Source organism: Pongo abelii, chromosome 1 (assembly GCF_028885655.2).
Source record: "Pongo abelii isolate AG06213 chromosome 1, NHGRI_mPonAbe1-v2.0_pri, whole genome shotgun sequence".
Classification (NCBI taxonomy): domain Eukaryota; kingdom Metazoa; phylum Chordata; class Mammalia; order Primates; family Hominidae; genus Pongo; species Pongo abelii.
Window position 1 is genome coordinate 123,216,816 of NC_071985.2, and position 27,540 is coordinate 123,244,355.

Genomic DNA, 27,540 nt, shown 5'->3' on the forward strand with positions numbered 1-27,540 from the left:
GTGTCCATCTTTTGGGGTTTTGTTTGTTTGAAACAGAATCTTGCTTTGTTGCCCGCTGGAGTGCAATGGCGCAATCTCAGCTCACTGCAACCTCCACTTCCTGAGTTCAAGCGATTCTTGTACCTCAGTCTCCCGGGTAGCTGGTACTACAGGTGTGGGCCACCACGCCTGGCTAATTTTTTTTTTTTTTTTTTTTTGTATTTTTAGTAGAGACAGGGTTTTGCCATGTTGGCCAGTCTGGTCTCCAACTCCTGGACTCAAGTGATCTGCCTGCCTTGGCCTCCCAAACTGCTGGGATTACAGGCGTGAGCCACCACGCCCGGCCTATTTGTTCATTCATTCTATCACACACCCCCATTCACATATAGCAATAACTCCTGTGAGTGTATAGTAGAAAAGTGGAACATAAAGATAAACACATAGGCTGGGCGCAGTGTCTCACGCCTGTAATCCCAGCGCTTTGGGAAGCTGAGGCAGGTGGATTACCTGAGGCCAGGAGTTCCAGACCAGCCTGGCCAACAAGGGGAAGCCCCGTCTCTACTAAAAATACAAAAATTAGCTGGGCATGGTGGCATGTGCCTGTAATCACAGCTACTCAGGAGGCTGAGGCATGAGAATCGCCTGAACCCAGGAGGTGGAGGTTGCAGTGAGCTGAGATTGCACCACTGCACTCCAGCCTCGGCAACAGAGTGAGACTGTCTCAAACAAACAAACAAACAAAACCCCAAAGATAGACACATAGGAAACTGCACTCCAGACTGGGTGATAGAGTGAGACTCTGTCTCAAAAATAACAATAGTAATAATAAATAAATGAATGGACATCTGTGCAAAGTCGTCATCCAGCTCCTACTTGAGTGCTTCCTGTGATGGGAGTTCACTACCTCAAGATGGAAAAGATTCATTATTGGACAATTGAAATGTCAGAAGATGTTTCTGTACATGCAAAGGAAATCTGTGTCTCTGACACTTCCACCCAGTGTATAGTTCTGCCCTTTAAAGGCCCAGAAGAGCACAGATTCTCAACCTAGGTGTCCATGGATAGGCTTTATAAAGTCCATGCCCCCAAGAAATGTGCATTAAATTGTGTGTGCCTTGCCCATGTGCTTCGGGTAGGGAATCCATGGGTTTCACAAAGAGACGTGTATTACCAAATTTCAGAACCATAGTTTGTTTATTCCCTCTTTTCATGAAAATCTATACTAGATAAACAGGTTTCAAAATGCTTTCTTTTTAATATATTTCCTGCTTACTTTTCTGAAGAAAGCAGATCCCCAAGGTGTTATGTATCTTGAGCAAAACTAACTGCTACTCTTACCACAGATGATGGAATGGGGATTAGTCCACATACTGAAATTAACCTTGTATGGGTGGGGGATACAGGAGGCCAAAGGAAAGGCCTTGATAAGAATTCTGCCCCCAAAAGAGTGCTCAATATTAGATGGTGGCAATTTGACTCATTCAAAGCCGTTTTTTGAGGAAGTAAACTCCGTGATGGAAATGAAAGAAGGTGGATGACTTTTGGTTATGGGCCTCTTTCTGCCATTTCAAAACACGAGTTCAATTCTCCAAGTCTTGGAAGCACTGGGACCACAGTGACTACAGCTAATAAGGCGACTCACCAGCTACCCTGTGAAGTCCTGCAGTAAACCTTTCTTCCTAAAGCCTGTTAGGTATCATTCTTCTTTGCACTTCCAAAGATTCCGACTAATGCACAATGCTTCAACTTTCAGAAATGGTTATGATAAATTCCTCCCAAAGTAAAAATCTCCCGTTGCTCGGTCATCTCTCATATATGAGCTATCAAAGTGTTCACATCTGTTCTCATTTAATCCTCACCAAAATTCTGTAATAGTGGTGCTTAAAGTTGGAGGTATAAAGAATCACCTTAGGCTGGGCACGGTGGCTCACGCCTGTAATCCCAGCACTTTGGGAGGCCGAGGAGGGTGAATCACGAGGTCAGGAGATCGAGACTATCCTGGCTAACATGGTGAAACCCCATCTCTACTAAAAATACAAAAAATTAGCCGGGCGTGGTGGCGGGTGCCTGTGGTCCCAGCTACTCGGGAGGCTGAGGCAGAATAGCGTGAACCCAGGAGGCAGAGCTTGCAGTGAGCCGAGATCCCGCCACGCCACTGCACTCCAGCCTGGGCGACAGAGCAAGACTCCGTCTCAAAAAAAAAAACAAAAGAATCACCTTAAATACAGATTCTCAGGCACCATCTCCAGAGTTCTAGGAAAGTCTGGGGTGGGCCTTGAAATCCTCTTTTTAACTTCCTTGGAGATTCTGATGTACACAGTTTGAGGCCTAAACATGGAGAACATGGCCCTGAGGGGTGGTGTTTCCCAAGTGTCCTGATGCTCAAAATGCTTCCCAGGCTCCTCCCATGAAGATTCCAATTTGGTTGGTCAGGAGCTCTAGAATTTGCACTTTTAATAGTGCAGGTATTATAACTTCCATTTTATATGTGAGAAAACTGAGCCCCACTGTAACTTGTCCACAGTTACACAGCCAGATGATGACAGGGGTCATATAGTTTGGATATTTGTCCCCACCCAAAGCTCATGTTGAATTGTAATCCTCAATGCTAGAGTTTGGATCATCGGGGCAGATCCTGCATGGCTTGGTGCTATCTTTGTGATAATGACTTCTCATGAGATCTGGTCATTTAAAAGCATGTGGCACCTCCCCCAGCCCCTTGCCCCTGCTTTCACCATGGGAAGTGCCTTCTCCATGAGTAAACGCTCCCTGAGGCCTCCCCTGAAGCAGATGCTGCTGTGCTTCCTGTACAGCCTGCAGAACGGTAAGCCAATTGAACATTTTCTTTACAAATTATCCAGTCTCCGATATTTCTTTATAGCAAGGGAAGAATGACCTAATACAAGAGGTAAGACTGGAATCCAGCTTTCTTGGCACTCAGTCCAATTCTCTTTCTATTGGCCACAAAGTACATACCCTACATAGAGTCCTTAACATAATGAGCAATTGACAGATATTTGCTAAATTGTGTAGAATCCACATATCTTACCTTCTAAGTCCTAGAGAGAAGAAACTATTTCTAAAGCATATTTGCATCCTGCTTCACCCAGCCTCACCACAGGCATGTAACACAGTGCTCTGCCCTAGGGGCTCAACAGATGTGTGTGAGTGAATGCAAATGAATGATTATTAGACTGTGTACCACTCCATCAACTACCTCTGGCTGTGCTGCAGACTGTAAATGAGCTGCCCAGAGCTGAACTTTAGACTCCGGCTATGGTCTGACTCAAACTAAGTACAGCCGGAGCACCTTTGCCTGTCATTTTTAAGGAACTGCTGCCTGCTCTGGGGAGTCAGACCTTGCCCTTCCTGCTCGTCTGGCGTGTGCCCTCACAGGAACTGACTGCTCCGTTACTGATCCTGGGTCCTCTTCACTCCTTCAGCCCCTACCGTGGCTTCCTAATGACTTCCTAATCCTAGATTCCCATTCATCAACACTTAGTACTTAGCTCTGCCTGTAACCTTGGCCTGGAGCCCTAGAAGGCAGGCTCTGGAGAGCACAGACTACAGGTAGAACTTCTCCTCAGTTCTGTCTGCCTTGCACTATCCCTGAAAATGTTATGATGCATTGAAAAGAACCTTGACCAAGGATGCAGGAGACAGCCCACTCCTACCTCTTCACATTTATAGAGAGCCTACTTGGTGTTCGAGTATCTCCTAGATTCCTGAACTCAGTAAATCCTCACAACAACCCCATTAGGCAAGTATTCTTATTATCCTCATTTTATAGGTTAAGTAACTAGCTCAAGTCACACAGTGGGTGGCAGAGCCAGGATAGGATCCCAAGGAGCCTAGCTCCAGAGCCTACTCCCTTAACCATAAAGCTACACTCTTTCTCTAGGCTTCTAACTCAGTTCTGCCATGAACCAGCTTGTGAACTTGACTGCTATGGCCTCTTCCGGCACAGGCGGGTAGTCTAAAGTTCTCTCATTATAGGTAAGGGCTGGATGAGCTAGTACTGTGATTACTCTGAGAATTTGCTAAGAATACTATAAGTGGTTGGAGAGTAGAAACTTCAAAGACAAACGAGTAGCTATGGGCTCAGAAAGCATGATTAGAGGAGACAGATCTGTAAACTCAAATAGTAATCAAATGGCTGCAGATCACAGAAAGAAACTTTTAACTATAAGCTAAACATTGAATCTAACTATAATCCTTCCCTAAATCATAAAAGTGCTGACTTCCTAAACTAGAATATTAACTTTCCAAATATAAGACAAACTAGTCAACAATTTATATATGGGCCTGGCGCAGTGGCTTACGCCTGTAATTCCAGCACTTTGGGAGGCTGAGGCGGGCGGATCACTTGAGCCCAGCAGTTTGAGACCAGCCTGGCCAACATGGCAAAACCTCGTCTCTACAAAAAAATTAAAAAATTAACTGGGCATAGTGACACATGCCTGTAGTCCCAATTCTTTGGGGGGGGGGGGGGGTGGGAAGATCACCTGAGCCCGGGAGGTCAAGGCTGCAGTGAGTTGTGATCACAACACTGCACTCCAACCTGGGTGATGGAGTGAGACTTTATCTCAAAAAAAAAAAAAATTCATGTATGAAAATTAGCTTAGAAGTCTCAACATTAGCTAGGATTTAATTTTAGATATAAAGCCTTTAGAAATCAAAAGAGAGGGTTGCATTTGCGGGAAAAGAAAATATTTTCACACTTATGACCAAACTTCTTAATGAAAAAAATATAAGATTCCTTTTGGAGGACTTCCTGGTTATCCAGGCCCCCATGGCAGGAGCTCCAAGGTAGTCTTATTTGTAACAAGGCCTTGGAACTATAGTCTTCCATCTTTGGGATATTGGGTCAGCTGTAGGTGGACTGTGGTGGTGAACTCCATCCCTAAGAGCTAAAATAACATTTTGAACCATAAATTTATTGTTCAGCCATACTTCAAAGACACATCTATCTGATGATGACCCAGTGCAGAGTTATTTTGAGATGTCCATATGTAAGTGTTAAAAGTCAAGAGAATGTTCATGACTTGGCCATCTAGAATGATCACCACTTTGGTGGCAGGATAGTCCTGATTGTAGTGCATGAGCTATAGATTAAGCAGATGCCTTCAGATTTGTTTGACAAACCTGAAGAGCCCGGGACATGGATAGGTGTCCATGGCGTGCCTCCACCTACATCAGTGAGCCCTCAGCTGCCCCTAGTTGGTATGTACATTCTTGTGGTTTCTGCAGATCAAGTGGAGCTTCCAGGAAGTGTGCAGAGTTGAGGTGGAAAGAGAAAAGACTGGAAAAAGGGACTCTGATGCCGGTTGTCTAAACAGAGGGAGTATTTGCCTCCTGGACATTGAGTAAATCAATGTGTGAGCATTTTAAAAGGCTAAAAGGTTAGTGAAATGGTTGATGGCTTATGGAGGTGGGGGCAGGAGGATGGCAAAAGGAATTCTCAAGAGTGAGCACTTTCAGGAACAAACTGAATATGGAACCGTGAGTGAACTGCTAGATATAGAAAGGGCTCAATCCAGCCAGGCGCGGTGGCTCACGCCTGTAATCCCAGCACTTTGGGAGGTCCACGAGGTCAGGAGATCAAGACAACACTGGCCAACATGGTGAAACCCCTTCTGTACTAAAAATACAAAAAATTAGCTGGGCGTGGTGGCCTGTGCCTGTAGTCCCAGCTACTCAGGAGGCTGAGGCAGGGGAATCACTTGAACCCAGGAGGCGGAGGTTGCAGTGAGCCGAGATCACACCACCGCACTCCAGCCTGGAAATAGAGCAAGACTTTGTCTCAAAAAAAAAAAAAAAAGGGGGGGGGGGCTCAACCTAGTGGTGAGGGCTAAAATGTTAGCCATTTAAGCAATTCATAACAAAAGACTCATCTTTATTGCTACCCACCCCCAAAATAGCCTAATTTTTAGAGGCACCTCCCCGCTTTTTGGAGATATCCAAAAAAATACAAAGTTGCTGATATGAGTAATACTATTGGGATCTCCACAAAATACAAGAATACTTAAAATATTTAAAATTTTAAATTTTTTTTGGAGACAGAGTCTTGCTCTGTTGCCCAGGCTGGAGTGCAGTGGCATGATTTCGGCTCACTGAAACCTCTGCCTCCCAGGTTCAAGCAATTCTCGTGCCTCAGCCTCCTGAGTAGCTGGGATTACAGTTGTGTCATCATGCCGGGCTAATTTTTGTATTTTTAGTAGAGACGGGGTTTCGTCATGTTGGCCAGGCTGGTTTCGAACTCCTGGCCTCAAGCGATCTGCCCTCCTTGGCTTCCCAAAGTGCTGGGATTACAGGCGTTAGCCACTGTACCCGGCCAGAAGATAGCTTCTTAATAGGGTGTCTTCCCCCGGCATTCTCTGCTCTAAGTCTTTTTTCTTTTCTTTTCTTTTTTTTTTTTTTTTTTTGATACAGGGTCTGGCTCTGTTGTCCAGGCTGGAGTGCAGTGGCACGATCTTGGCTCACTGCAACCTCCACCTCCTGGGCTCAAGCCATCTTCCCACTTCAGCCTCCCAAGTAGCTGGGACTACAGAAGCATGCCACCATGCCTGGCTAATCTTTGTATTTTAATTAGAGACAGGGTTTCTCCATGTTCCCCAGGCTAGTCTTGAACTCCTGAGCTTAAAATCCACCTGCCTTGGCCTGCTAAAGTGCTGGGATCACAGGCATAAGCCACTGCTACCAGCCTTCTCCACTCTGATTCTAATGGCTAGTATTAGCTATTAAGAAAGCAAAAAATACTTGTAGTGTGGAGAAAAGGAATTCATCCAGTCTCATAAACTGGGAGACATATCCAACTGCTTTTGCTCAAGTGCTGAGCTAACCAAACAACCTCTCAAATTGTATTTAGGAATACTGAATTGGTCCATTCCAGCAAGTGGAAATACATACTCACTAAATAACCTGTTGCTATTTATCTTGCCCAGATCTTCTTTTGTTGTGAATTAATAGTTTTCCGGTCTAAAGAGCACCTGTGGGAAAGTTATTAGGAGTCAATTATCTAAACCAGTGCCATCATGAAACTTTCTGTGACAATACGTTGTTCAACAGGGTAGCTGGCCACATATGGCCATAAACATTTGAAATGTGGCTAAGGAAACTGAAGAAGTGATTTATATTTAATTTTAATTAATTTAAGTAGCCACAAATGGCTGCTGGCTACCAATTAGGCAGCACAACTCTAGATCCTTGCTACTTAAAGTGTGGTCTCAAAGAAGCATTGGCATCATCTTGTTAGTTTGCTGGAAAAGCAGAATCTCAGGCCACACCCCAGTCCTGGTGATTCAGAATCTCCGTGATTATAAGATACCCCGCTGATTTGTCTGCACATTAACATTTTAAAAGGATATGGTTAGTTTATATTTTTATTTATTTATTTTTTCTGAGACAGAATCTCACTCTGTCACCCAGGCTGGAGTGCAGTGGCATGATCTCGGCTCACGGCAACCTCCACCTCCCAGGTTCAAGTGATTCTCATGCCTCAGCTACCCGAGTAGCTGGGATTACAGGCGTGTACCACCACACCCAGCTAATTTTTGTATTTTTAGTAGAGATGGAGTTTTGCCATGTTGGTCAGGCTGGTCTCGAACTCCTGCTTCATGTGATCTGCCTGCCTCAGGCCCCCAAAGTGCTGGAATTACAGGGGTGAGCCACCGCACCCAGCCAAAATGATTACTTTTAAAAGGATATGGATTAGCTGAAAAAAGAGACTGATTGAGGAACATATCTGTGGTGACCCTTCCAAATTGTAGACACCCACTCTTGAAACTGGTATCCATCATAAGGGGCCTTTTTCTTTCTATCTGTCTCTCTCCCACGCCTTGGACATAGCAGAAAGAGGAAAGGGAGGCCGGGAATGGTGGCTTACACCTGTAATTCCAGCACTTTGGGAGGCCGAGGCGGGCAGATTACCTGAGGTCAGGAGTTTGAGACCAGCCTGGCCAACATGGTGGAAACCCTGTCATTACTAAAAATATAAAAATTAGTGGGCATGGTAATCCCAGCTACTTGGGAGGCTGAGGCAGGAGAACCACTTGAACCCAGGAGGTGGAGGTTGCAGTTAGCCAAGATCACGCCACGGCACTGCAGCCTGGGTGACAACAGCGAAACTCTGTCTAAAAATAAAAATAAAAAATAAAAAATAAAGAGGAAAGGGAGAGGAGAGAGCCTGGAACAACACTGGGGTGAAAAGAAAGTATGCAATGTGGAGATGAGGGGTGGGGTGAGAGGAGCATATCTTTCTCAGGAATATTTGTACTAAATAAAATGATGACATTTATTTAATAATTATTGAAATGGGTGATGGGTATATGGGAGTTCATTGTACTATTTACTTTTGTGTATGTTTGAAAATTTTCAAAATTAAAAAATAGATGTAACTTCAGAGATGATGTGTGTGATAGCCAGCCTCCAAGATGGTCCCAATGATCCTTTCTTCCTGGTATTTGTGCCCTTGTGTAGTTCTTCCATATTGAATCAGGAATTGCATATGTGACCAAAGTGGAGGTGATATCCATCACTTCAAAGAGCCAGATCACTGTGACTTCTGTCTTGCTGTCTCTTGCATCTCTTGCTCTGAGGGAAGTCAGCTACTGTGTTGTGATGATACTCAAGCTGTCTTGTGGAGAGACCTTTATGGATAAGAATAGAGGTTTCCTGCCAACAGCCAGCCACATGAATTTAAGTGAGCCTCTATGGCCCCAGTGAAGCCTTCTAATGACTGTAGCTACATCTAACGCATAACTGCATGAGATACTGCCAAGCCAGAACTGTCCACCAAACTGCTCTTGAATCTGACCAACAGACACTGTGAAAGGCAATAAATGTATATTGTTGTAGGAAGTCACTAAGTTTTGGGGTAATGTGATTATGCAGCAATAGATAACTGATGCAATGTGATTTCAAGATTCTTCCCACCTTGTCTTCCAAAAAGATTACCCTCCTCATCTTTTCAATGATGCTTGAAAGGAACAGAACAGAACATCTTTCTCTTTTTTCTCTTTCTCTCTTTCTTTTTTTTTTTTTTTTTTGAGACAGGATCTTTCTCTGTCACCCAGGCTGGAATGCAGTGACACAAACATGGCTCACTGCAGCCTTGACCTCCAGGGCTCAAGTGATCCTCCAACCTCAGCCTCTCAAGTAGTGGGCACCACAGGTGCGTGCCACCATGCCTATTTTTTTTTAAGAGACAGAGTCTCACCATGTTGCCCAGGCTGCTCTCGAACTCGTGGGCTCAAGCAATCCTCCTGCCGCAGCCTCCCAAAGTGCTGGGATTACAGGTGTGAGCCACTGCACCTTGCAGAAAGACCTTTTCACACTATGCATAAGATTACCATGCTAATACTCCTTGAAGAGATAATATATTCACTAAAATTCATGGTAAAACGTGTCAGATATAAATTCTTTCTTTTTAAAACTCTTAGCAAGCTAATCTACTGAGACATTAATTTCAGTCTTGATCTTGCTGTTGTAAGAGACTGGAAAGAATAAAAAGGTAATTTCTCGCTTATGGTCCACCATCTCAAGAACAGCTAACATCTTGAATGATAAGGTCTAGGCTCTTCCTGCATCTCTCTTTCCTCACCCCCAAACCCAAACAACATACACTAGTAACAGCTTCTTATTGTTTCAGGGGCCACCCTAAAGAAGAAACCCCTCCACCTCCACCACTGGTCTTCATCTTGAGGATTAGGTAACAGAGAAACTATGTTGGAATTGCTCCATAAGGGGAGTGGGGAGCTGGCACTGGTTTAGGAAGAAGGCAAGTGGCCAGACCTAAGAGCTGAATGACTTCCTCCGGGCTGGGAAGGGTTTCGGAGTTTCCAGGAATGGAAATTGTCCCTGGCTTGTATGCAGTCCGTGTGTGTGTGTGTGTGTGTGTGTGTGTGTAGCAGGTGGAGTGGGGACAGGTGCATGAGGTGTCTGTAAAGGGGTGTTCTGGGGCCTGGGCCCACCAAACACCCCCTTTCCCCCCGACTCCTGCGCAGCTGGCTTGCAAGCTAAGGAGCTGTGCCCTTCAGTGGTACCTCAAGGGTCTTGAGCATCAAGACGCGGGTGCGGTGGGGGAACCCCTCCCCCAATTTTTGAGACTCTACAGCCACAGAGAGAAGGGAGGGGGAACCTCAGAATGTGACAAATGAATTTCCCGCCAACATTGGCAGGCGGGAGCTGAGCCAGATTTCTTTAATTTGCGAAATTAAAAGACATGTGATGCCTCTTGCCCGAGTAGGTGCAGCGAATTCACTTTAGTTAGACTTCCTGAGAGCCGGTCTGTGTAGCGAGAAGGGTGCTGGGAAATGGGGGAATGGGGGATGGAGGAAGTTATAGCGGAGCCTAAGGGGCCAGTGCCGCCCTTCCTGCCAATTTTCGTCTTTAGCTCAGCGTCCGGAGCTCGCTGGTTGAGGGAACGACCCCGCGCGCGTCCGCCCGGCCGGCTCCGACACAAACACACGCACGTGCGCCCCGCCCCCGCCGCGCGCACGCGCCCCGAGGCTCCGGCGGCGGCGACGGGCGCGCGCGCGGTGCTCGCTGCCCCCACGCCGCTCCCTCCGCTCGGATCGCTGCGCCTCCGGCTCCCCGCACCGATCCGCGCCAGGCCTGCGGACCTGGAGGCAGCGGCCGCGGTCGGTGGGCTCCGGCGGGCTCAGCGGTCGAGGCGGTGGCAGGGTGAGCGGAACGGGGCCCCGCAAGTCCCCGGGAGGCGACGGTGCCGGGCGCGGGCCCCTGCGTAAGGCGGGCGCAGTGACAGGCCGGCCGGTGAGGCGCCGCCGGGGGAGGCCGCGACGGAGCTCCCAGACCGGCCATGGGCTGAGACACGTCCTCGCCGAGCAGGTGCAGTGACCTGAGGTCCCGGGGGGAGCCCGCCCCTACAGGCCCCGGGGACCCTCAACCCCGACTGGACGCGTCCTACCCAGCCCGGTGCCCTGTTGACCTTCCCTCAGCTCCTCCCAAAAGGCACACCGACCCCACCTCCAAACCCTGCCCGTGCCATCCCTGTGACTCCCAGCAGTCCCTGCCATCCTGTGCATACCTGCAGCCTTCACCCCTGTGACCCCAGCCCAGTAGGCCCTCGGGCCACCTCCTCTTCGCCGATATTTACAGCCCACTGCCTGCACAGTGCCTGGAAACTACCCAGCATCTCTCTCTCCTAGCCCAAAGGGGGTGGAGGTAAGGGTGGGAGGGGAAGTGGGAGAGGGTGTCCTTCCCTCTGGAGTCCTTGGTGACCACAGACCCATCCTCTTTCTCTCAAGTGACTCTTCCGTACCCCACTAGAACATGCCCGGGTGATCTCCTCCCAGATCTTCCTTGCGGCCTTCCTCGCCCACTCCAGTGACACTATGCACCCCCACCGTGACCCGAGAGGCCTCTGGCTCCTGCTGCCGTCCTTGTCTCTGCTGCTTTTTGAGGTGGCCAGAGCTGGCCGAGCCGTGGTTAGCTGTCCTGCCGCCTGCTTGTGCGCCAGCAACATCCTCAGCTGCTCCAAGCAGCAGCTGCCCAATGTGCCCCATTCCTTGCCCAGTTACACAGCACTACTGGACCTCAGTCACAACAACCTGAGCCGCCTGCGGGCCGAGTGGACCCCCACGCGCCTGACCCAACTGCACTCCCTGCTGCTGAGCCACAACCACCTGAACTTCATCTCCTCTGAGGCCTTTTCCCCGGTACCCAACCTGCGCTACCTGGACCTCTCCTCCAACCAGCTGCGTACACTGGATGAGTTCCTGTTCAGTGACCTGCAAGTACTGGAGGTGCTGCTGCTCTACAATAACCACATCATGGCGGTGGACCGGTGCGCCTTCGACGACATGGCCCAGCTGCAGAAACTCTACTTGAGCCAGAACCAGATCTCTCGCTTCCCTCTGGAACTGGTCAAGGAAGGAGCCAAGCTACCCAAACTAACGCTCCTGGATCTCTCTTCTAACAAGCTGAAGAACTTGCCACTGCCTGACCTGCAGAAGCTGCCGGCCTGGATCAAGAATGGGCTGTACCTGCATAACAACCCCCTGAACTGCGACTGTGAGCTCTACCAGCTGTTTTCACACTGGCAGTATCGGCAGCTGAGCTCCGTGATGGACTTTCAAGAGGATCTGTACTGCATGAACTCCAAGAAGCTGCACAACGTCTTCAACCTGAGTTTCCTCAACTGTGGCGAGTACAAGGAGCGTGCCTGGGAGGCCCACCTGGGTGACACCTTGATCATCAAGTGTGACACCAAGCAGCAAGGGATGACCAAGGTGTGGGTGACACCAAGTAATGAACGGGTGCTAGATGAGGTGACCAATGGCACGGTGAGTGTGTCTAAGGATGGCAGTCTTCTTTTCCAGCAGGTGCAGGTCGAGGACGGTGGTGTGTATACCTGCTATGCCATGGGAGACACTTTCAATGAGACACTGTCTGTGGAATTGAAAGTGCACAATTTCACCTTGCACGGACACCATGACACCCTCAACACAGCCTATACCACCCTAGTGGGCTGTATCCTTAGTGTGGTCCTGGTCCTCATATACCTATACCTCACCCCTTGCCGCTGCTGGTGCCGGGGTGTAGAGAAGCCTTCCAGCCATCAAGGAGACAGCCTCAGCTCTTCCATGCTTAGTACCACACCCAACCATGATCCTATGGCTGGTGGGGACAAAGATGATGGTTTTGACCGGCGGGTGGCTTTCCTGGAACCTGCTGGACCTGGGCAGGGTCAAAACGGCAAGCTCAAGCCAGGCAACACCCTGCCAGTGCCTGAGGCCACAGGCAAGGGCCAACGGAGGATGTCGGATCCAGAATCAGTCAGCTCGGTCTTCTCTGATACGCCCATTGTGGTGTGAGCAGGATGGGTTGGTGGGGAGATTCTGCCCCAGGAGAGGTAATGCACCCCTGAAGGATATGAGGGGATGGAAGAGAGGGCTGGCTGCCCAAGGGAATGGATTCCTCCTGACCTCAAGGGAATTGATCCCAGGTACAACAGAGAGCAAGACCCCAAACAGGGCGTGGCTGCCACGATTTTCAAATGGGGGTATATTAATCCTCAGGCAAATGCTATACCCGTACCCAAAGCCCTGCCAATTCTCAGTGTGGTAGAGGAAGAGAAGCATGTCTGAGTTGGATGGGAATGAGGAAGGAGTGAGGGGAAGAACAGATTCCCTAAACTTTCATGAGGTCATCCCTAGCTCCTTAAGAGAAAAACATTTAGAAAAAAAATTTTTTTCTATCTCTGCCCACCCACACCTGTGATGTTGTGTGTGTTGGGGGAGCTTCCACAGGAGCCACACTGGGGAAAAGCTATAGTATCTTATTTGTTTAGGAAGTCAAACTTCACAGCTGGGGAAGTTGAAAACCTTTGGAAAATGAGTCAGGAAAAGGCTGAGACCTCAATCGGTAACAATTCCCCCCAAGCTGTTGTAAGACTTTGCATTAAAGCCTTCCTTTTTCCTGATGTGCCCTGGGTGGATGGATCTTTCCAGGAGCCTGGCCTGCTGCCTGTTATGACAGCAATGTGAGATGTGGTATCTGTGCCTTGTCCTGGGACCAATGGCACAGAGGGTTATAGCATGAACTGAAGGGTCCATGTCACAGCATAGGTGCCAGCACGAAACTTGTAGATGGGGGGGTGAACTCCAGATAGGCTAATTCCCTGGTTGGTGAAACCCTTGGTTAGTATTTGATTCCCAGCATCTGTGTGTCAGGCCAGAGTGGGGGCTGCTGAAGGCAGAGCTTTTATGGATGCCTGCCACAGACGTGGTACATGGGCCCACTTCACGCTAGAAGGATGAAGGTAAACCAGCCTCTATTATGTAGCATCCAGCTGGACCTACCTGATTCTCAATGTATGCCATCTCTTCATCCAGTCTCCTTATCAAGCTCAGGTGGGATTCTGAATTTTCCCTAATATGCTGCTCTGTAAAGGGAGGAGTCCAAGAAAGCCTGGCCCCAGCTGGCTTAGAGTAGGCTTGGCGATAGTGAAAATCCAGTATATATCTCCTCTGTGTGGACAAGGTTGCCTTGCTCCTCTCACATATATCACCTCTGCTGCAAAGTCAAAGCATGGGGTTTTGACATCAGAAGGGTTGGAATTGGGTGGTCTCTACCCCAGAATGGCAATTTGGAGTACAGCTTCGAGTTCTGCCCTCTCCACAGATTCCAGGCAATCCTGAAGCAGAGATAATCAGTAGTACTAAACTTTCAGAAGGGGAGTTCTGCCACCCCATTCCTCCATCGAGAGGTCTTTGCAGTTGTGGTTGTGAGGCCAGAGGAACTTAAGAAGAATGAGCTCAACATTCCATTCTATCCAAGGTTGCAGAATACTTTGAGTATGGAGATGACTGATCCCTTTAACCTTTCCCTTTGACTATACTGCATGCCCTGTGAGTGGCTGCTCTGAGCTTTGGCGGGGGATGAGCAGGGTGAAGGTGAAAATGTTCTCTGATGTTGGTTTTTCTTAGTGTCTCTTCTCTCCCACGTTTCTGGTCCATTGGAAGTTCTCCAGATCCTCTAGATTTCTGACCTCTTTTTACATTCTAAGAGGTGTCATTTACCTGTGGGTGAGGGGCTTGGAAGGCCTGACTATTAAGCTTCCTATTAAGATTGGGGAAGGGGACTCAACATCTTCCCCTTGTCTGGTCCTGGGAACTCAAGGCTGCTGTCCATCCTTTATTAGTAACCTAGTTTTGTTGAGAGAGAGGTGCAGCATTTCCCTCAAGTACCTGCATGCTCATAGGTATGCATGCTTATAGGTATGCATGCACACCAGCACCTTGACTTCCACCAGGACAGTGAATCTGTAGTCCCCATTAATGACACTCTCAGAATGGTCTCCACCAATGTGCACAACTTCATGCACACAATTGTATTCCCCTTTAGGAGAGACAGTGACCATGCCAGGCTCTTCAAATACACACTCCTGTATTTTAATTTCTGAACTCCCTGAAGCTTCACCCACATCTCCATGGCACTGAATCACTTTTCTGCCCAGGCTGGAGTTAGAAGAACCATGGGTTGAAGACCTTGGGAGAAGGGGTGGTAAGGAGCTACCTGGTTCTTCAGACTCCTCAGAAACCTCCTGTGAAGACTATATATATGAGCAATATATGAGCAATTAAGATAGAACTAGGTCATTGAAGGACTCAGAAGGAAACTGGCAAGGGGCTAAGCAGCTGTGAGCTGCTCTTCTGTTAACTGTCCTCAGGAGAGAAAAGTTGTCTTGATTTATTCCAGAGACTCCTGAGAATTTTGTTACTAGAGCTGTAGGAACCAGGACTCCCGCCTCAGACTCATCAGGAAATCTGGGAAAATCTCATCTCCATGCTGCAGTCTCCCCACTTGGCACCATCTAGGGCTCTGAAGATCTTTAAAGTGAGCGTTAAATGAAGCAGGCCTTCTGGGGCATCGTGATGGAGCTCCTGAGGACTGGGAGGGCCGTTTTCTTTATAATTCCTACCCAGTTTAGGGAATGAGAAAAGGCCTTGTGGCTCTTAAGTCTCCTGACTATATCCACTAGTTTGGCCTTGAGTTTGAGACACCTGGTAGATGTACCTGGCTGCCCTACCAAGAGATTTGATTGACTTCTTCCCGTGGTTTCAGGTGATAGAACCCAAAGGTAGCTTTTTAATTGGAGAATTGAGTAATCAGCATATGTAAGCGCACTAGAACCCTGTGTTGAAAACTGCCAGGTGTGGGTATAAGAAAAGGCCGAGAGATCACCACCTCCTCTTACCCTACCCCACACCCATAAACCAGACATGTCTCCCAGGAAGCAGGTGACCCTGGAGACAGAGTATGACAGGGCTCTAAAATCTGTCTAATTATTTGTGGGGGTTTTTTTTGTTGTTTTTTTTTTTGGTATTTATGGGGCCCAAGGAAGGGGCCAGGAGAGGGTACACCCCAGCTGGGAAGAGCAAAGCAGATGGATCCAGTTTTCTGTGTGTTCTTACCTCTGTACTTCCTCGTAGCTCTGCTGACAAAGCAAGCAGGCCTCCCATGTCCAAGACCCCATTCCTCCCACTTGTGTACACCTAGGCTGGCAAATCTTGGAGCCTCTGGGCTCTGAAAACTAGACAATGATCATTAAACCTGGCTTGAGTCTCTGTTCTGGCACAGTCTGACTGGTTTATTTTTTCAGCCTGTGGGTGGGGTTCACTGTACCTCAGAAGGGTGTGGCCTATCTAGGAAGAAAATCTTTAAGTGCTATTGTACGGACATGGGTGAAATACACATCTAGGCATTAAGATGGACCGGGGTCAGCAAACATTTTCCCTAACGAGCCAGATAGTAAATACTTTAGGCTCTGCAGACCACATAGTCTCTGTTACAACTCAGCTGTGCTGCTATAGCTTGAGTGTAGCCACAGACAGGACAAAAATGAATGACTGTGGCTGTGGTCCAAAACAGATTTGACTTATGGACATTGAAATTTGAATTTCATATTTTAACATGCCTTTTGAATTTTTCCAACCATTTAAAAATATATAAACTAGGCCGGGCGCGGTGGCTCACGCCTGTAATCCCAGCACTTTGGGAGGCCGAGATGGGCGGATCACAAGGTCAGGAGATCGAGACCATCTTGGCTAACACGGTGAAACCCCGTCTCTACTACAAATACAAAAAATACAAAAAATTAGCCGGGTGTGGTGGCAGGCACCTGTAGTCCCAGCTACGCGGGAGGCTGAGGCAGGAGAATGGGGTGAACCCGGGAGGCGGAGCTTGCAGTGAGCCGAGATAGCGCCACTGCACTCCAGCCTGGGCAACAGAGCAAGACTCCATCTCAAAAAAAAAAAATATGTGTTTTTTATATATATATATATATATATATATATATATATATATACTATTATTAGCTCACAGGCCACATGAAACCAGACAATGGGCTGGTTTGACCAACAGACCATAGTTTGCTGACCCCTAAGATTCTCAAATGTCACTGAAGCTTTAGAGTTCAGAAATCCCATGACTTGGCACTCGCTGAGGCTTGTAGATAATGAAGTCTTCCTGGATCCCTAGGGCAGAGGGTTGCCTCCCTGCCAAGTTCTCTTAAAAGTCTGGATCAAGCCTACTGACCATACCATGGAAAAAATGCTTGGATTGGGTTTTAAAAAATGGTGGGCAGCAGCTCACTTTCACAGAATTTTTTTATTATCAGTATTTTCATGTTGTAAATGGTAGCCATCTTAGGCTAAAAGTATATTCACCTAATGGGCAGGTTAATCTTCCTTGACAGTTTAGTGTGTCCTAGGCATTGCGTGGAACAGAAAAATGCAGTCCCTACATTTTAGTACAGATTCAGCCTACCAGAAATTGGACTGGATTCTAAACTCTAACCATGCTGATTCTTTGGCTACTCTCTTGGTGATTCTAGAAGGGGGTTGTTGTGGCAGATTCCAAAGAGGGAGAGGAAATGATACAAGGAAAAAAATTAAAATAATGCGAATTTGAATACTTACCTAAAGTCTTGACCGAAGGGCAGCCCTCCTCTACTTGGAAAGTTGTTTTTCACTTCAGGAGGAACAACCAAGGTGACGAGGGGTGGAGCTACTGCACAACCAGCCACATCAGACAAGTCAACCTTGGCAGTCAGTGAAATGACAGCTGTTGATGTCAGAGCACTCCCATACTCTGCATTTATATAGTTTTTCATCTGCAAAGCAGTTTTTCTATGGCTGACAGTTTGGCCGACAGGATGAAGCTGATAAGGAGAGCAAGTCTGATGAGGACTACTTGGAGTTCTCTCTTCTGTTTTGGCCTGTGCCAAGCCCAAGGAAGTCCATGGCTGCATCTCTTCAACACCCCCCACCCACCCACCACCCACATCCTCACCACCTCCCCACCACCTCCCCCAAACCACAAGAAGTTCCTTAGATTCTGGCCAAGATGTGCAATTTTGTCTGCCATGCCTTGCAGCACTTACCCTGGCTCCTCTTAGGTAGCACTTGCGGGGAGGGAGGAGGCTAATATGACAGTTTTCTTTGAGAACAGATGAGTTCAGTGCATTGGCTAACCTGGCCTCTCTTCCCCCCAGTCTCTCAACTCCTTCCCTTTCTGCATTTGCACTTCTTGCACCACTTATCTTGTATCTCCCAGGAAACCAGTGGGGAAGCTTCACTTTCCCCACCCACATAGCAGAAAAGGCTCAGGCCCCTGCAGTGGGACGGTTGGCTTTTCTGGTCTAGCCGCAGTAAGCTTGTGCTGGATGCTTCCTCTCCTGGGGCTTGAGAGAGGAAGGCTAAAGCAGCTGCCAGTCAAGCCCCTTCATCAGGCTTCTACACCCTCAGGTGGAAAATGCAAAATGGTGAAGACACTTAGACCTGCCCTGAGGCCTCCAATCTAGTCAGCTTGTTTACTCTCCCTGGTTGGAACCATGGCCTGAGAGAACCAACCTGCAGTAAGCCAGGACGTGGAGCCCTGCAGTGGGACTTCTGGATGCCCTTTGGCACTGGCATACATTAGGTGAGACTGGCATACATTAGGCAGGAGTCATTGCCTCCAAGGCTGGTGTATGCGTGCCTGTGCGCACACACACAGGTTGGCAAGTACTGGAGTTGGATTGTACTTTGTGCTGCGTTTCCCTCACCTCCCACTGCTCCCTCACTTGGTCATAGTTTGCTTTTGGGGGACCTGAGCAGAACTGAGCATCCTTAGAAAGCACCATGAGATAACTGGGTATCTGCTTTAAAGATAGGGGTGCTAGGGGGCCACTCATGTATACTCAGTGAGACAGAGTTGGCTCCTCAGATACCACTGAATAGAAGTCGTTCCTTAATCTGCTTCCAACAGAGGTTAAAAACTCATCTGGGAAATCCTAGCAATAGCAGGTGGATTATAAACTGAGATTGTTATTCTGTGATGCATCTGGTGACTAGCCAAGTCTCCTGAGTGGGTGGGTAGGGGGAAGGTCCCCTCACTGGAGGTAATTTCTGCCTACATGAAGGGGTTAAGCCCAGCGCCATGCTGGAGACGGGCTACTTCAAACCACCCTCCAGGGCAGTTCTGCCTTTCAGCTTGTCTTCTCTGTGCAGTGCTGGTGAGAACTGCTGAGGCTCTGCACACAATGCCTGACTAGTATTTCATTCCTGGATCCCAGGACAGAAAAAACAATTAAGATAAAAAACGAATATTCAAGCCTCTGCACTGCTGTTTTGCTGTTCCTGCTTCTTTGCATCCACTCCAGGCAGACTGCTGCTGCTCTCAAATGGAATGGAAAGTATCCTTCCCCAATTTAAAATTTAAACAGAACTGCTTTCAGTGTGTGTGTGTGTGTGCGTGTGTGTGTGTGTGTGTGAATGCCAATAAAGCACTTGGAGGAGGAGGGGATTGATCCTACTCCAAGAGCCTGAAATGGGGAAAGGGAAACCAGGCTGTGGACCCTGGGAAGCCAGGGGTCCCTGCTCTGCATCTCCAATGCCTGAGGCAGGTGTTGCTCGTTCTGTGGCTTCGGGAAACAGAGGGTCTGTGGCGATGCTGTTTGCTCCAGTTGCTCCTCCCTTCCTAGCTTGTCTGCCCCACTTTTCCCTCAGAAGGGCAGAATTAGGAGAGATTTAGATAGACTTGTGACCTGCAGCTCCCGACGAAGACCAGCTCCAGGAACTTCAGGCTGGACCTAGGGAGCAATTGTACTGACTCCGAGATCTGCAGTCTGCCCTGTGATTTGGGAACACCAGGTAGGCAGCACTTACGGCAAACTTCACTAGTCATGGCCTTGGTGGCATTTCTGGCAGGAGTTGGTAAGAGCTGACCTTGCATCTGGAAGGAAGAAATGTGTCCATGTTTTCTTATGATGGCCAGAACAACTCTCTGAGACTTAGATCCCCTGTCATTATCCGTAACTGTTTATTGCCTAAGAAGCATAAAGCCCAAAGCCTGGCTCAGTGAAAGAGAAGGACAAGAACATAATAATACCACCTGTTTACATGTGTTTAATGCTTTGAATTTTCCAATTCCTATTAACATTCATTCTCTCATCAAACCCTCACAACATCCCTGTGAGGTAGGTCAGGCAAGAAGTGGTTTGCCCACAGCCACACCCGTGATAGGGACGGAGTAAACCCATACTGCAGGTTTCCCAGCCCCCAAGCCGATGCACCTTTGATTTCATGTTACACAGGATCTTTGTGCCAACCAGACACAGGGGCATCAGGAGCACTACCAGAAGCCTCCCTGCTCTCTGAGCTTGCAGAGGGGACCCAGAAATGCTGGGCTTGAAGCATCAAGACCAGGGGTGCCCCCTGGAGGCCAAGACAGGTAAACGAAGGAAGGGCAGGAGTACTGGAAGTTCAGGCTCAACAGCCACCCCTGCCACCACCATAGGTCTCAGCCTAGCACACACTGTGCTCCCTACTATCTTGACCTTTGTCAGGTGCAAGTCTTATTAGTTTACTGAGAGGACTCAGTGCCCACTCCCAGACAACAGTCACTGCAAGGCGTGGCTAGCAGCAAGATTCCTGACTTCCTTCCCACAGTGCCTTCCCATCCTGTTACACTCTGCAGCCCAGGAAGGAGGGCGAAGGTGAGGGCTGACTGACTCAGCTTGCAAGTGCTTAGAGATCTGAAGCTGAAAGGCCCCAGCACCATTTAGCTAATGATTATTATTAACTCTGAACAGGCTTTAGCACAGCGGCCAGTTGGCTTAGGGAGGATGCCTGAATCTCCCACAGTGAGGTTTTAAAAACAAGACCTGGCTAGGCATGGTGGCTCACGCCAGTAATCACAGCACTTCGGGAGGCCAAGGCAGGCAGATCACGAGGTCAAGAGATCCTGGCCAACATGGTGAAACCCCATCTCTACTAAAAATACAAAAATTAGCTGGATATGGTGGCACATGCCTGTAGTCCCAGCTACTCGGGAGGCTGAGGCAGGAGAATCGCTTGAACCTGGGAGGCAGAGGTTGCAGTGAGCCAAGATTGTGCCACTGCACTCCAGCCTGGCGGCAGAGTGAGACTCCGTCTTAAAAAACAAACAAACAAAAAAACCAGACCTACAGCAGCCATGCACAGGGGTGGAAGGGTGGGACGATGAGAAAGAAGGGATGGGCCAGTGAGTGCGGAAGGGCAGCCTGCCTTGTGAAAGGGTGGGGAGAGAGGAGGCCCAGGCTGGCAAGTGGTAACAGCCTACCACTTAAGAGCCAAGAAGGCGAGGCTGGAGGACTTCCCCAGACACAGAGCTCCTCCCATTCCCTACCAGCCCCAGCCATGATGGGGCTCAGAGGAGGGGTGGTTACAGAAAAGACGGGGCCTTGGGAGGGGTATCTGAACCCAGAAGGGTGATCTCATCTCCATTCAGATTTGGATACAGAAGCCATCTATATTTCTAATGTCCTCAAGGTTGAATCTGAATATAATCAAATTTGGAATATAATCAAATTTGGAATATAATCAAATTTGGAATCAGGACTTAGCTTGATAAAAAAATTTGTGCAAATGACAAGCAAATTTTTAAAATCTAAGCACCCTGCCCTGGCTTTTTAAAAAAAAAAAAAAAAAAAAAAAAGGCAAAACAGGCTGACCACTAGCAGCTTTCCCTAGCCAGGGAGCAAGGACAAAAGGGCAACCATGTGCTTCTCCTCCAAGGCGTTTGCTTCCTTGCTGAGGAGCCAAGTGAATGCCCCAGACATGAGCAGAATAAGGGAGGTGCGGGGAACAGAGGATGGCGGAGGAGGGAACACACAAGCAGGAGCCCATGCAGCTGGGAGCCACTGAGATCCCAGCTGGAGGAAGAGTGCCCTGGCACTGAAGTCTAATGGCTGTCCAGATGCTGCCCTAGGATGTGAGGGCAGGTGGTGATGGAGGGAGAAATGGAAAAAAAGGGGAGGGAAGTCCCTCCACAATCAGGCCTGCCAAGATGAAGGGCTCCTCCTGGTGACCTATTCCCTACACTGCAGTCAGACCAGGCTAAGCAGGAGACCACCAGTGCCCTCTCTGCTCTGTGCCCCTGCCCTCCAGGCCTGCTGGTCAGAAAGGCGACAGCTGGGGCCCCTTCCTCCTGCAGAATATAAATGACTCCCCCTTCCTCCCAGGGCTGGGAATAGACATCAGATGGCACAGCCCACGCAAACTGCCGGCTGTCAGCACGCCTGCCCGCCCGCCCACCAGCCCCCGCACCACCTGGGAGGAGGCAGCACCTCAGGCAGGCTCAGGCTTTATGGCATTGCCTGCTTGCTCTTAGAGCAAGCTGGTGAACTTTGCCTGGCCCTCCTACCCTGCGGCAGGTAGAATGAGCCTCTCAGCACTGGCTGTGATGAGGAAAGAGGAGATGCAGTCCCTGGATCAAAATCACCGCAGGTGAGATTCTCCATGCAGCCCCAGTAACCGTTTCTTCTGAGTTCACACCACACTGGAGAGTTTGAGAGGAGGGAGGACAATGGAGACAGGAACAATACCCCTCTGCACAGCAGGGGGCTCCTTTAGATGCTTGTCCTGGAGATGCAATCTCCCCCAGGAGGGGCATAATGAGGTACGTGGAGAGGACACTTCTGCCCTTGCTGTCCCCATTCTTGTACTATTGAATCAAACCAACCTCCTTACTTCTGAGCTACCCGGAGAGGAGGACCTGAATCTTCAGAAGACCCAGGACATCCACAACACTAACATCTAGGGACACCTGCCCCTGCTCCTGAGAACTAGAGCTCCAGCGCCTACACCCCAGGCTTCCCAGAGTTCCCTGCGAGCTATGTCTACTTGCCTCAGCAGCACTTTCCTGGCTCAGCTGTTGTCAGGCCTTGCCATGATCTAGGGAGATCCTATCTTCTCAACTGAGCCCAGACCACAGCTAAGCAGTCTAGCATCCAGTCCTCACCACCGAGGGCAGCCTGGGGAACTACTTTCAGCTGCAGCAAAGAGGGTGGTGGTCTCTGGAGGGAAGAGAGTCCAGCCCTCATTTGCCAGCTGGCACCAAACTTAGCCCCCTCTTGGACCAAAGAGCTGGCAAGAGATGACAACTGAGGAAAGCTTAGATAACAAGGGAAGAGGGGTAACCAGAGAAACTTTGTTTTCTTTGGATCAGAAAAGCCCTGCCCCACTTCCTTGGCCCTTATGAAAAGCTTCAAAAAAGCTCCCAGAAGCTATGTGCTAAGGCAAGAACCTGAGCCCTAAGAAGGGCAAAGCATGAGATGCCTGGGGCTCCTTTGCCCTGAGAAGTGATTTCGGGGGAGGGAGCACACGCAGGCCCTGCAGCCCTCAAGCGCAGATCCTGAGGTGGGCTGAAGGAAGATCTTAGCTGGGCTAGGCAGCCCAGCCAGGAGCCTTCGGCTTGGTTAAGCCAATGCCCTCCTGCTTCTCCAAAAGCTTTAAAGTGACTTCAGTGCCTTTACCGTCTTAGAGTCCAGAAGACCCTCACCTGAGTCCCTTCTCTCCACAGTGCCTGACCCCCTGTGCCCTGGCACAGGGACCAAATCAGCACAAATTTCTGAAGGGCCTCAAGGGCAGAGCTGTCCCTCCAGGGGAGGAAAGGGAGAGTAAAGAACTACCCCCCTGAGTCTGCTAAGTGGACCACGTGGTCCACAGCTGGGAGGGTGTTCTGAGACACTGACCTGACAGATGCTGTATATTAGAGAAGGAAGGGACTTAGAGATTGTTTAGAAACATTTCACAGATGAAGAAATGGTGGTCTTAAGATATGGAATGTACCTAAGGTTGTACAACACAGCCTAAGAGGACCATATCCCATAAATAAGACCCATGGGCTCTCTCCACTGCATCACACTGCTTTCTTAAAAGTAACCCAAATATCCATGGATGCCATTCGTAACTTACAGGAACCCAATTTTTCATCAGGCACACAAGCAAGAAATGACCACCAGCACATCACTATCACCACCCAAAACTCTGTCTCTCATCAAGTAGAGGCTTCAGGATCAGGCTCTCCATCACCTTCTACTCATACCCAGTACATCTCCCTATTTTGACCCACTGAATTATTCCTCAACAATAGCAGCTTTGGTTTCTGCAGTCCCTGGACCAGCCAAGAAGTGCAAAAACCTGACCACTTCTGAAATAGATCCCTTATAGATCACCAAAGGAACCATGATGTTCAAGGCAAGCGTCCCACCTAGATTCAGAGTTCGCGGGAACTCACATTTCCATTTTCTTCCTCGGCAAGTAGGATCTGGAGATCTGGTGCATGATCACCAGGGCTGGATAGACGGGCAGTGCCAGGCACAGGTACCAGGCCGCACCTTTGATCTGGGCCTGGAACCACACTGAGTACATGCCCAGAAGCACCGTTACTGTAGCCATCAGGTAGACCACCAGTCCACACGTCAGATGGTAAAGCTTGAGGCGAGCCACCCTTGAGACCCTGGCTGCCCGGGGACAAAGGAGGCAGAGCCCACACAGTGCCTGGACACCAGTGGCCAGCAGTGTCAGGGCTCCCACCCAGCTGTGCCAGGACACCAGATGAGGCAGCTCACTGCGGGTCCTGCTGGAGATGATGAAGCCCAGGCCCAGAGCTGCACAGAGGATGGCTAGGGTCTGCCCTGCCCAATGGAGCCGGATCCGGGCTTTTCGGGAGCAGAAGAAGAACGGGGAGTGTTCAGGTGAGAAGAGTAGGATGGCTTCAGCCATGCAGAGGCAGAACTGTGAACATAGGAGAGAGCCAGTAAGCCTCATGTCTGGCTTGGAGGCCTGAGCAAAAGGAGGTGCTCTCATACATCCTAACAAAGAGGACAAAGGGTAAGGGTTAAATAAGTTCAACCAGGACCACCAGCCTCACAGCTCAACATTTCTGGGAACATTTGGGAATCAGCACTCGAGTGCACGTCTCCTCGTTCAGGATGACATCTCCCCATCCCAACCTCTACAATGGCTCCCATTTCTTGACCAGTGAAGCAGCAAATGTTAAACTTCTTCCTGAACTTTGGGGACAAGTCGGGAGATGACCGGATAACACCTCTCCCCACTTCTCCTTTCAGGCCCCAATGGAGAAAGAAATATCTTCCATGCCCTCCCGCCCTTTTCAGCCATCTGACAACTGCCTACGGCCCAGCCCTCCAGGTTTCCCAATCCCATAGGCTGCAGGGAAAGATGAGCCCTAGGTGTTTCCTCCACCTGTCTTAGCCTTAGAAAGGCTGAGCTTTCTGAAAGCTGGGTGCTTCCCTGGGAGAATGAGGTGAGGCATACCCAAACAAATCAGATAGAAGCCTAAACTCACCGCCAAGGCCATGAATACAGGGTGCCAGGAGAAAAGACCTAAGAATCAAAGAGAACAGGCTGAGGGCTTGGTACCATTGTTCCTGCCCCTGTAGCTAGGTGGAACCCAAAGAATCTAGCCACAGGAGAAAAGTACCATCCCCAGTCCTAATCGGGCACAGGAACTAAGGACAAAGTGGAGCAGCCAAGGAGCCCCAGGGTGAGCAGCCAAGGAGCCCCAGGGTGAGCAACCAAGAGGGCCTCCCTATCCACACACATACAACAGTTTGGCCCGGGTTCCCCGTTCAGCACCTCTCAGCCGGCAGCCCAGTCCTCTGCCCTTTTTTTTTTTTTTTTTTTTTTTGAGACGGAGTCTCGCTCTGTCACACAGGGTGGAATGCAGTGGTGCAATCTCGGCTCACTGCAGCCTCCACCTCCCGGGTTCAAGCGATTCTCCTCCCTCAGCCTCCCAAGTAGCTGGAACTACAGGCGCGCGCCATCACGCCTGGCTAATTTTTGTATTCTTAGTAAGGACGGGGTTTCACCATGTTGGCCAGGCTGGTCTCGAACTCCTGACCTCAAGTGATCCACCCGCGTCGGCCTCCCAAAGTGCTGGGATTTCAGGCATGACCCACCGCGCCCGGCCTCCTTCACTTCTATCCTCCATCAGGGGACCTGTTTCTGAGGAAGTAGTTCGGTCTGTTCAATCGTCTGCCCTTTCCCCCACAGCACCCAAAACCCCATTATTCCAGGATCCCTGGGGCCCCGCCCCACCAGGCCCTCAAAATCCCTCCACTGTTTCTGTCTCCGCTTTACTGCTGGGGTCCCTCCTCCAAGTCTCCCGGGGCTCCCAAGCGCTGCCCCTCCAGCATCTCCGCTCCGCCCCCTTCCGCAACCCCGCCCCGCACACTCACTGGTTCCTGGCCGGGACAGCGCTGTCAGAAAGATGGTGAAGCCCAAAGCTACCAGGTGCGCCAAGATCCCACTGCCTCTCCGCAGCCAGCGGGTCAGTCTCGGCTCCCCAGCTGGAGCGGGAACCAGACCTACCTCCAGGGGCTGCATGGCAGTGGCCGGCGGGCCCGTACACTCCAGCTGCCCGAACACGTCTTCCGGGTTTGCGATCGCGGAGGCGGCGGCGGCTGCAGGAGAGGCTCCTCCCCGGGGACGCCGCCGGCAGTCCGGCGGAGTGGCCCACAGCGCCCTCTGGGGGCTGGGGGGGAAGCGCGAGTGCCCCGGAGAGGCCCGCTCCCGCGAGAGCCCGGAGGCAGAAGGGGACGGAACAGTTCCCAGCCCACCTTCATTTGTATCTGTGTGTCTGTCTACAAGGGCCTAAATCCCAAGCAGCCTGTGGAAATTACATTTGTGGCAAACGATTTCAGTGAAACCCCAAATCACACACTTGGTACGCTGAACCAAGAGTGTGAAACCAGTGTTTGGAGCCGATTTCTAGTAGTACTGGACTTCCCTGGCTGTGCACTGTCTCCTGTCACCTCCTTTTGTCTTGTTCAGGGAACAAGCTTCCTCCCTGCCTAAGAGCAAGGAGAATAGGAAAGGACATCGCCAAAATATAGTGCCTTGAACCTGGTGGACCAAAGGAGGGAAATGCAAGTCTCCTCTCGCATCTGCACGGGAGTGGTCCCCAGCGAGATAAATGGAATAACTAGGGCATTCTCAGCCCTGCCGCCTCCTCAGCAGCTGCTCAGCCCTGAGGAGCCAGGTGATCCTGAAGGACCAAGGCCTCCCACACTCCTGTGACCTCCCACACCACCAGTTCTGCAAGTGATGATGCCTTTTCCCTTCCTGCCTCCAAAAAAGGGGTGGTTCAACCCAAGGAGGCCTCCCTGGGAAAGGTTCTACCCCCTTCCTTAAAGGCAAACCCACAGGCAGGGAAGGAAGGCTGTCCAATAGAAAACAGGAACATCCCAACAGCAATGACTAACCCAGCTCAAGCTCCCTAAGTGGCTGAGAAAATGAGGCTGCAGGAACAGCTGAAGAAAAGCAGGCAATAATTCAGGGAGGGATGGATGCCTAGGGTTGCTGAAGGACCGGAAAAGGGTCACAAGCCAATTCCCAGACCCTCAGGGCAAGGATCCTAGAAAGAGCCAGAAGTGCAGCTCCCTCCTCAAGTTTCTCTTCCCAATGGGACCATAGTCGTCTCTGGTGTCAAGACTCAGGAAGCCTTACTCATTCAGAGCCACACGCCTCATCATCCTATCTGGAAAGACTACCCCAGTGACACAAACATTTTTCACACTATTGAAAATGACAAGATGACAATAATAATAATAATAATGAGCATAAGAGACTTTTGCAGGCAAGCTGTGGGAGCTGGAGTCTGGCTGCCTATCATCTCAGCCTCCCAGGGTAGGGCTGGGGACAGTAAGGACACTCATTTTGTTATTTTTTTCCTTCCTTTTCTATGTTTCTGTTTTTATATTTTCAT

General features: G+C 49.6%; 2 protein-coding genes across 12 annotated transcripts; one reads left to right on the top strand and one right to left on the bottom strand.

The window, feature by feature from the left end:
* Window positions 1-10,519: 10,519 nt before the first annotated feature.
* Window positions 10,520-16,080, top strand: AMIGO1 (adhesion molecule with Ig like domain 1). The gene is made up of 2 exons (XM_002810492.5): window positions 10,520-10,827; window positions 11,247-16,080. Exon 2 carries the CDS (start codon window positions 11,334-11,336, stop codon window positions 12,813-12,815), a length of 1,482 nt encoding a protein of 493 aa, XP_002810538.1. The 5' UTR covers window positions 10,520-10,827; window positions 11,247-11,333; the 3' UTR covers window positions 12,816-16,080.
* Window positions 16,081-19,872: 3,792 nt separating this feature from the next.
* On the bottom strand, window positions 19,873-27,476 carry LOC100939916 (probable transmembrane reductase CYB561D1). 11 transcript variants are annotated; one of them, XM_024239227.3, is made up of 4 exons: window positions 26,012-26,242; window positions 25,675-25,778; window positions 25,120-25,157; window positions 19,873-24,545 (listed from the first exon to the last, which is right to left on the bottom strand). In XM_024239227.3, exons 1-4 carry the CDS (start codon window positions 26,157-26,159, stop codon window positions 24,434-24,436), a joined length of 402 nt encoding a protein of 133 aa, XP_024094995.2. In that variant the 5' UTR covers window positions 26,160-26,242; the 3' UTR covers window positions 19,873-24,433. The 11 variants fall into 11 exon arrangements, with proteins under 11 accessions (XP_024094995.2, XP_054385993.1, XP_054385959.1 ...); XM_054530018.2 differs by having other exon boundaries at window positions 19,873-24,622; XM_054529984.2 differs by having other exon boundaries at window positions 19,873-24,622; window positions 26,145-26,224.
* Between the last annotated feature and the right edge of the window lie 64 nt (window positions 27,477-27,540).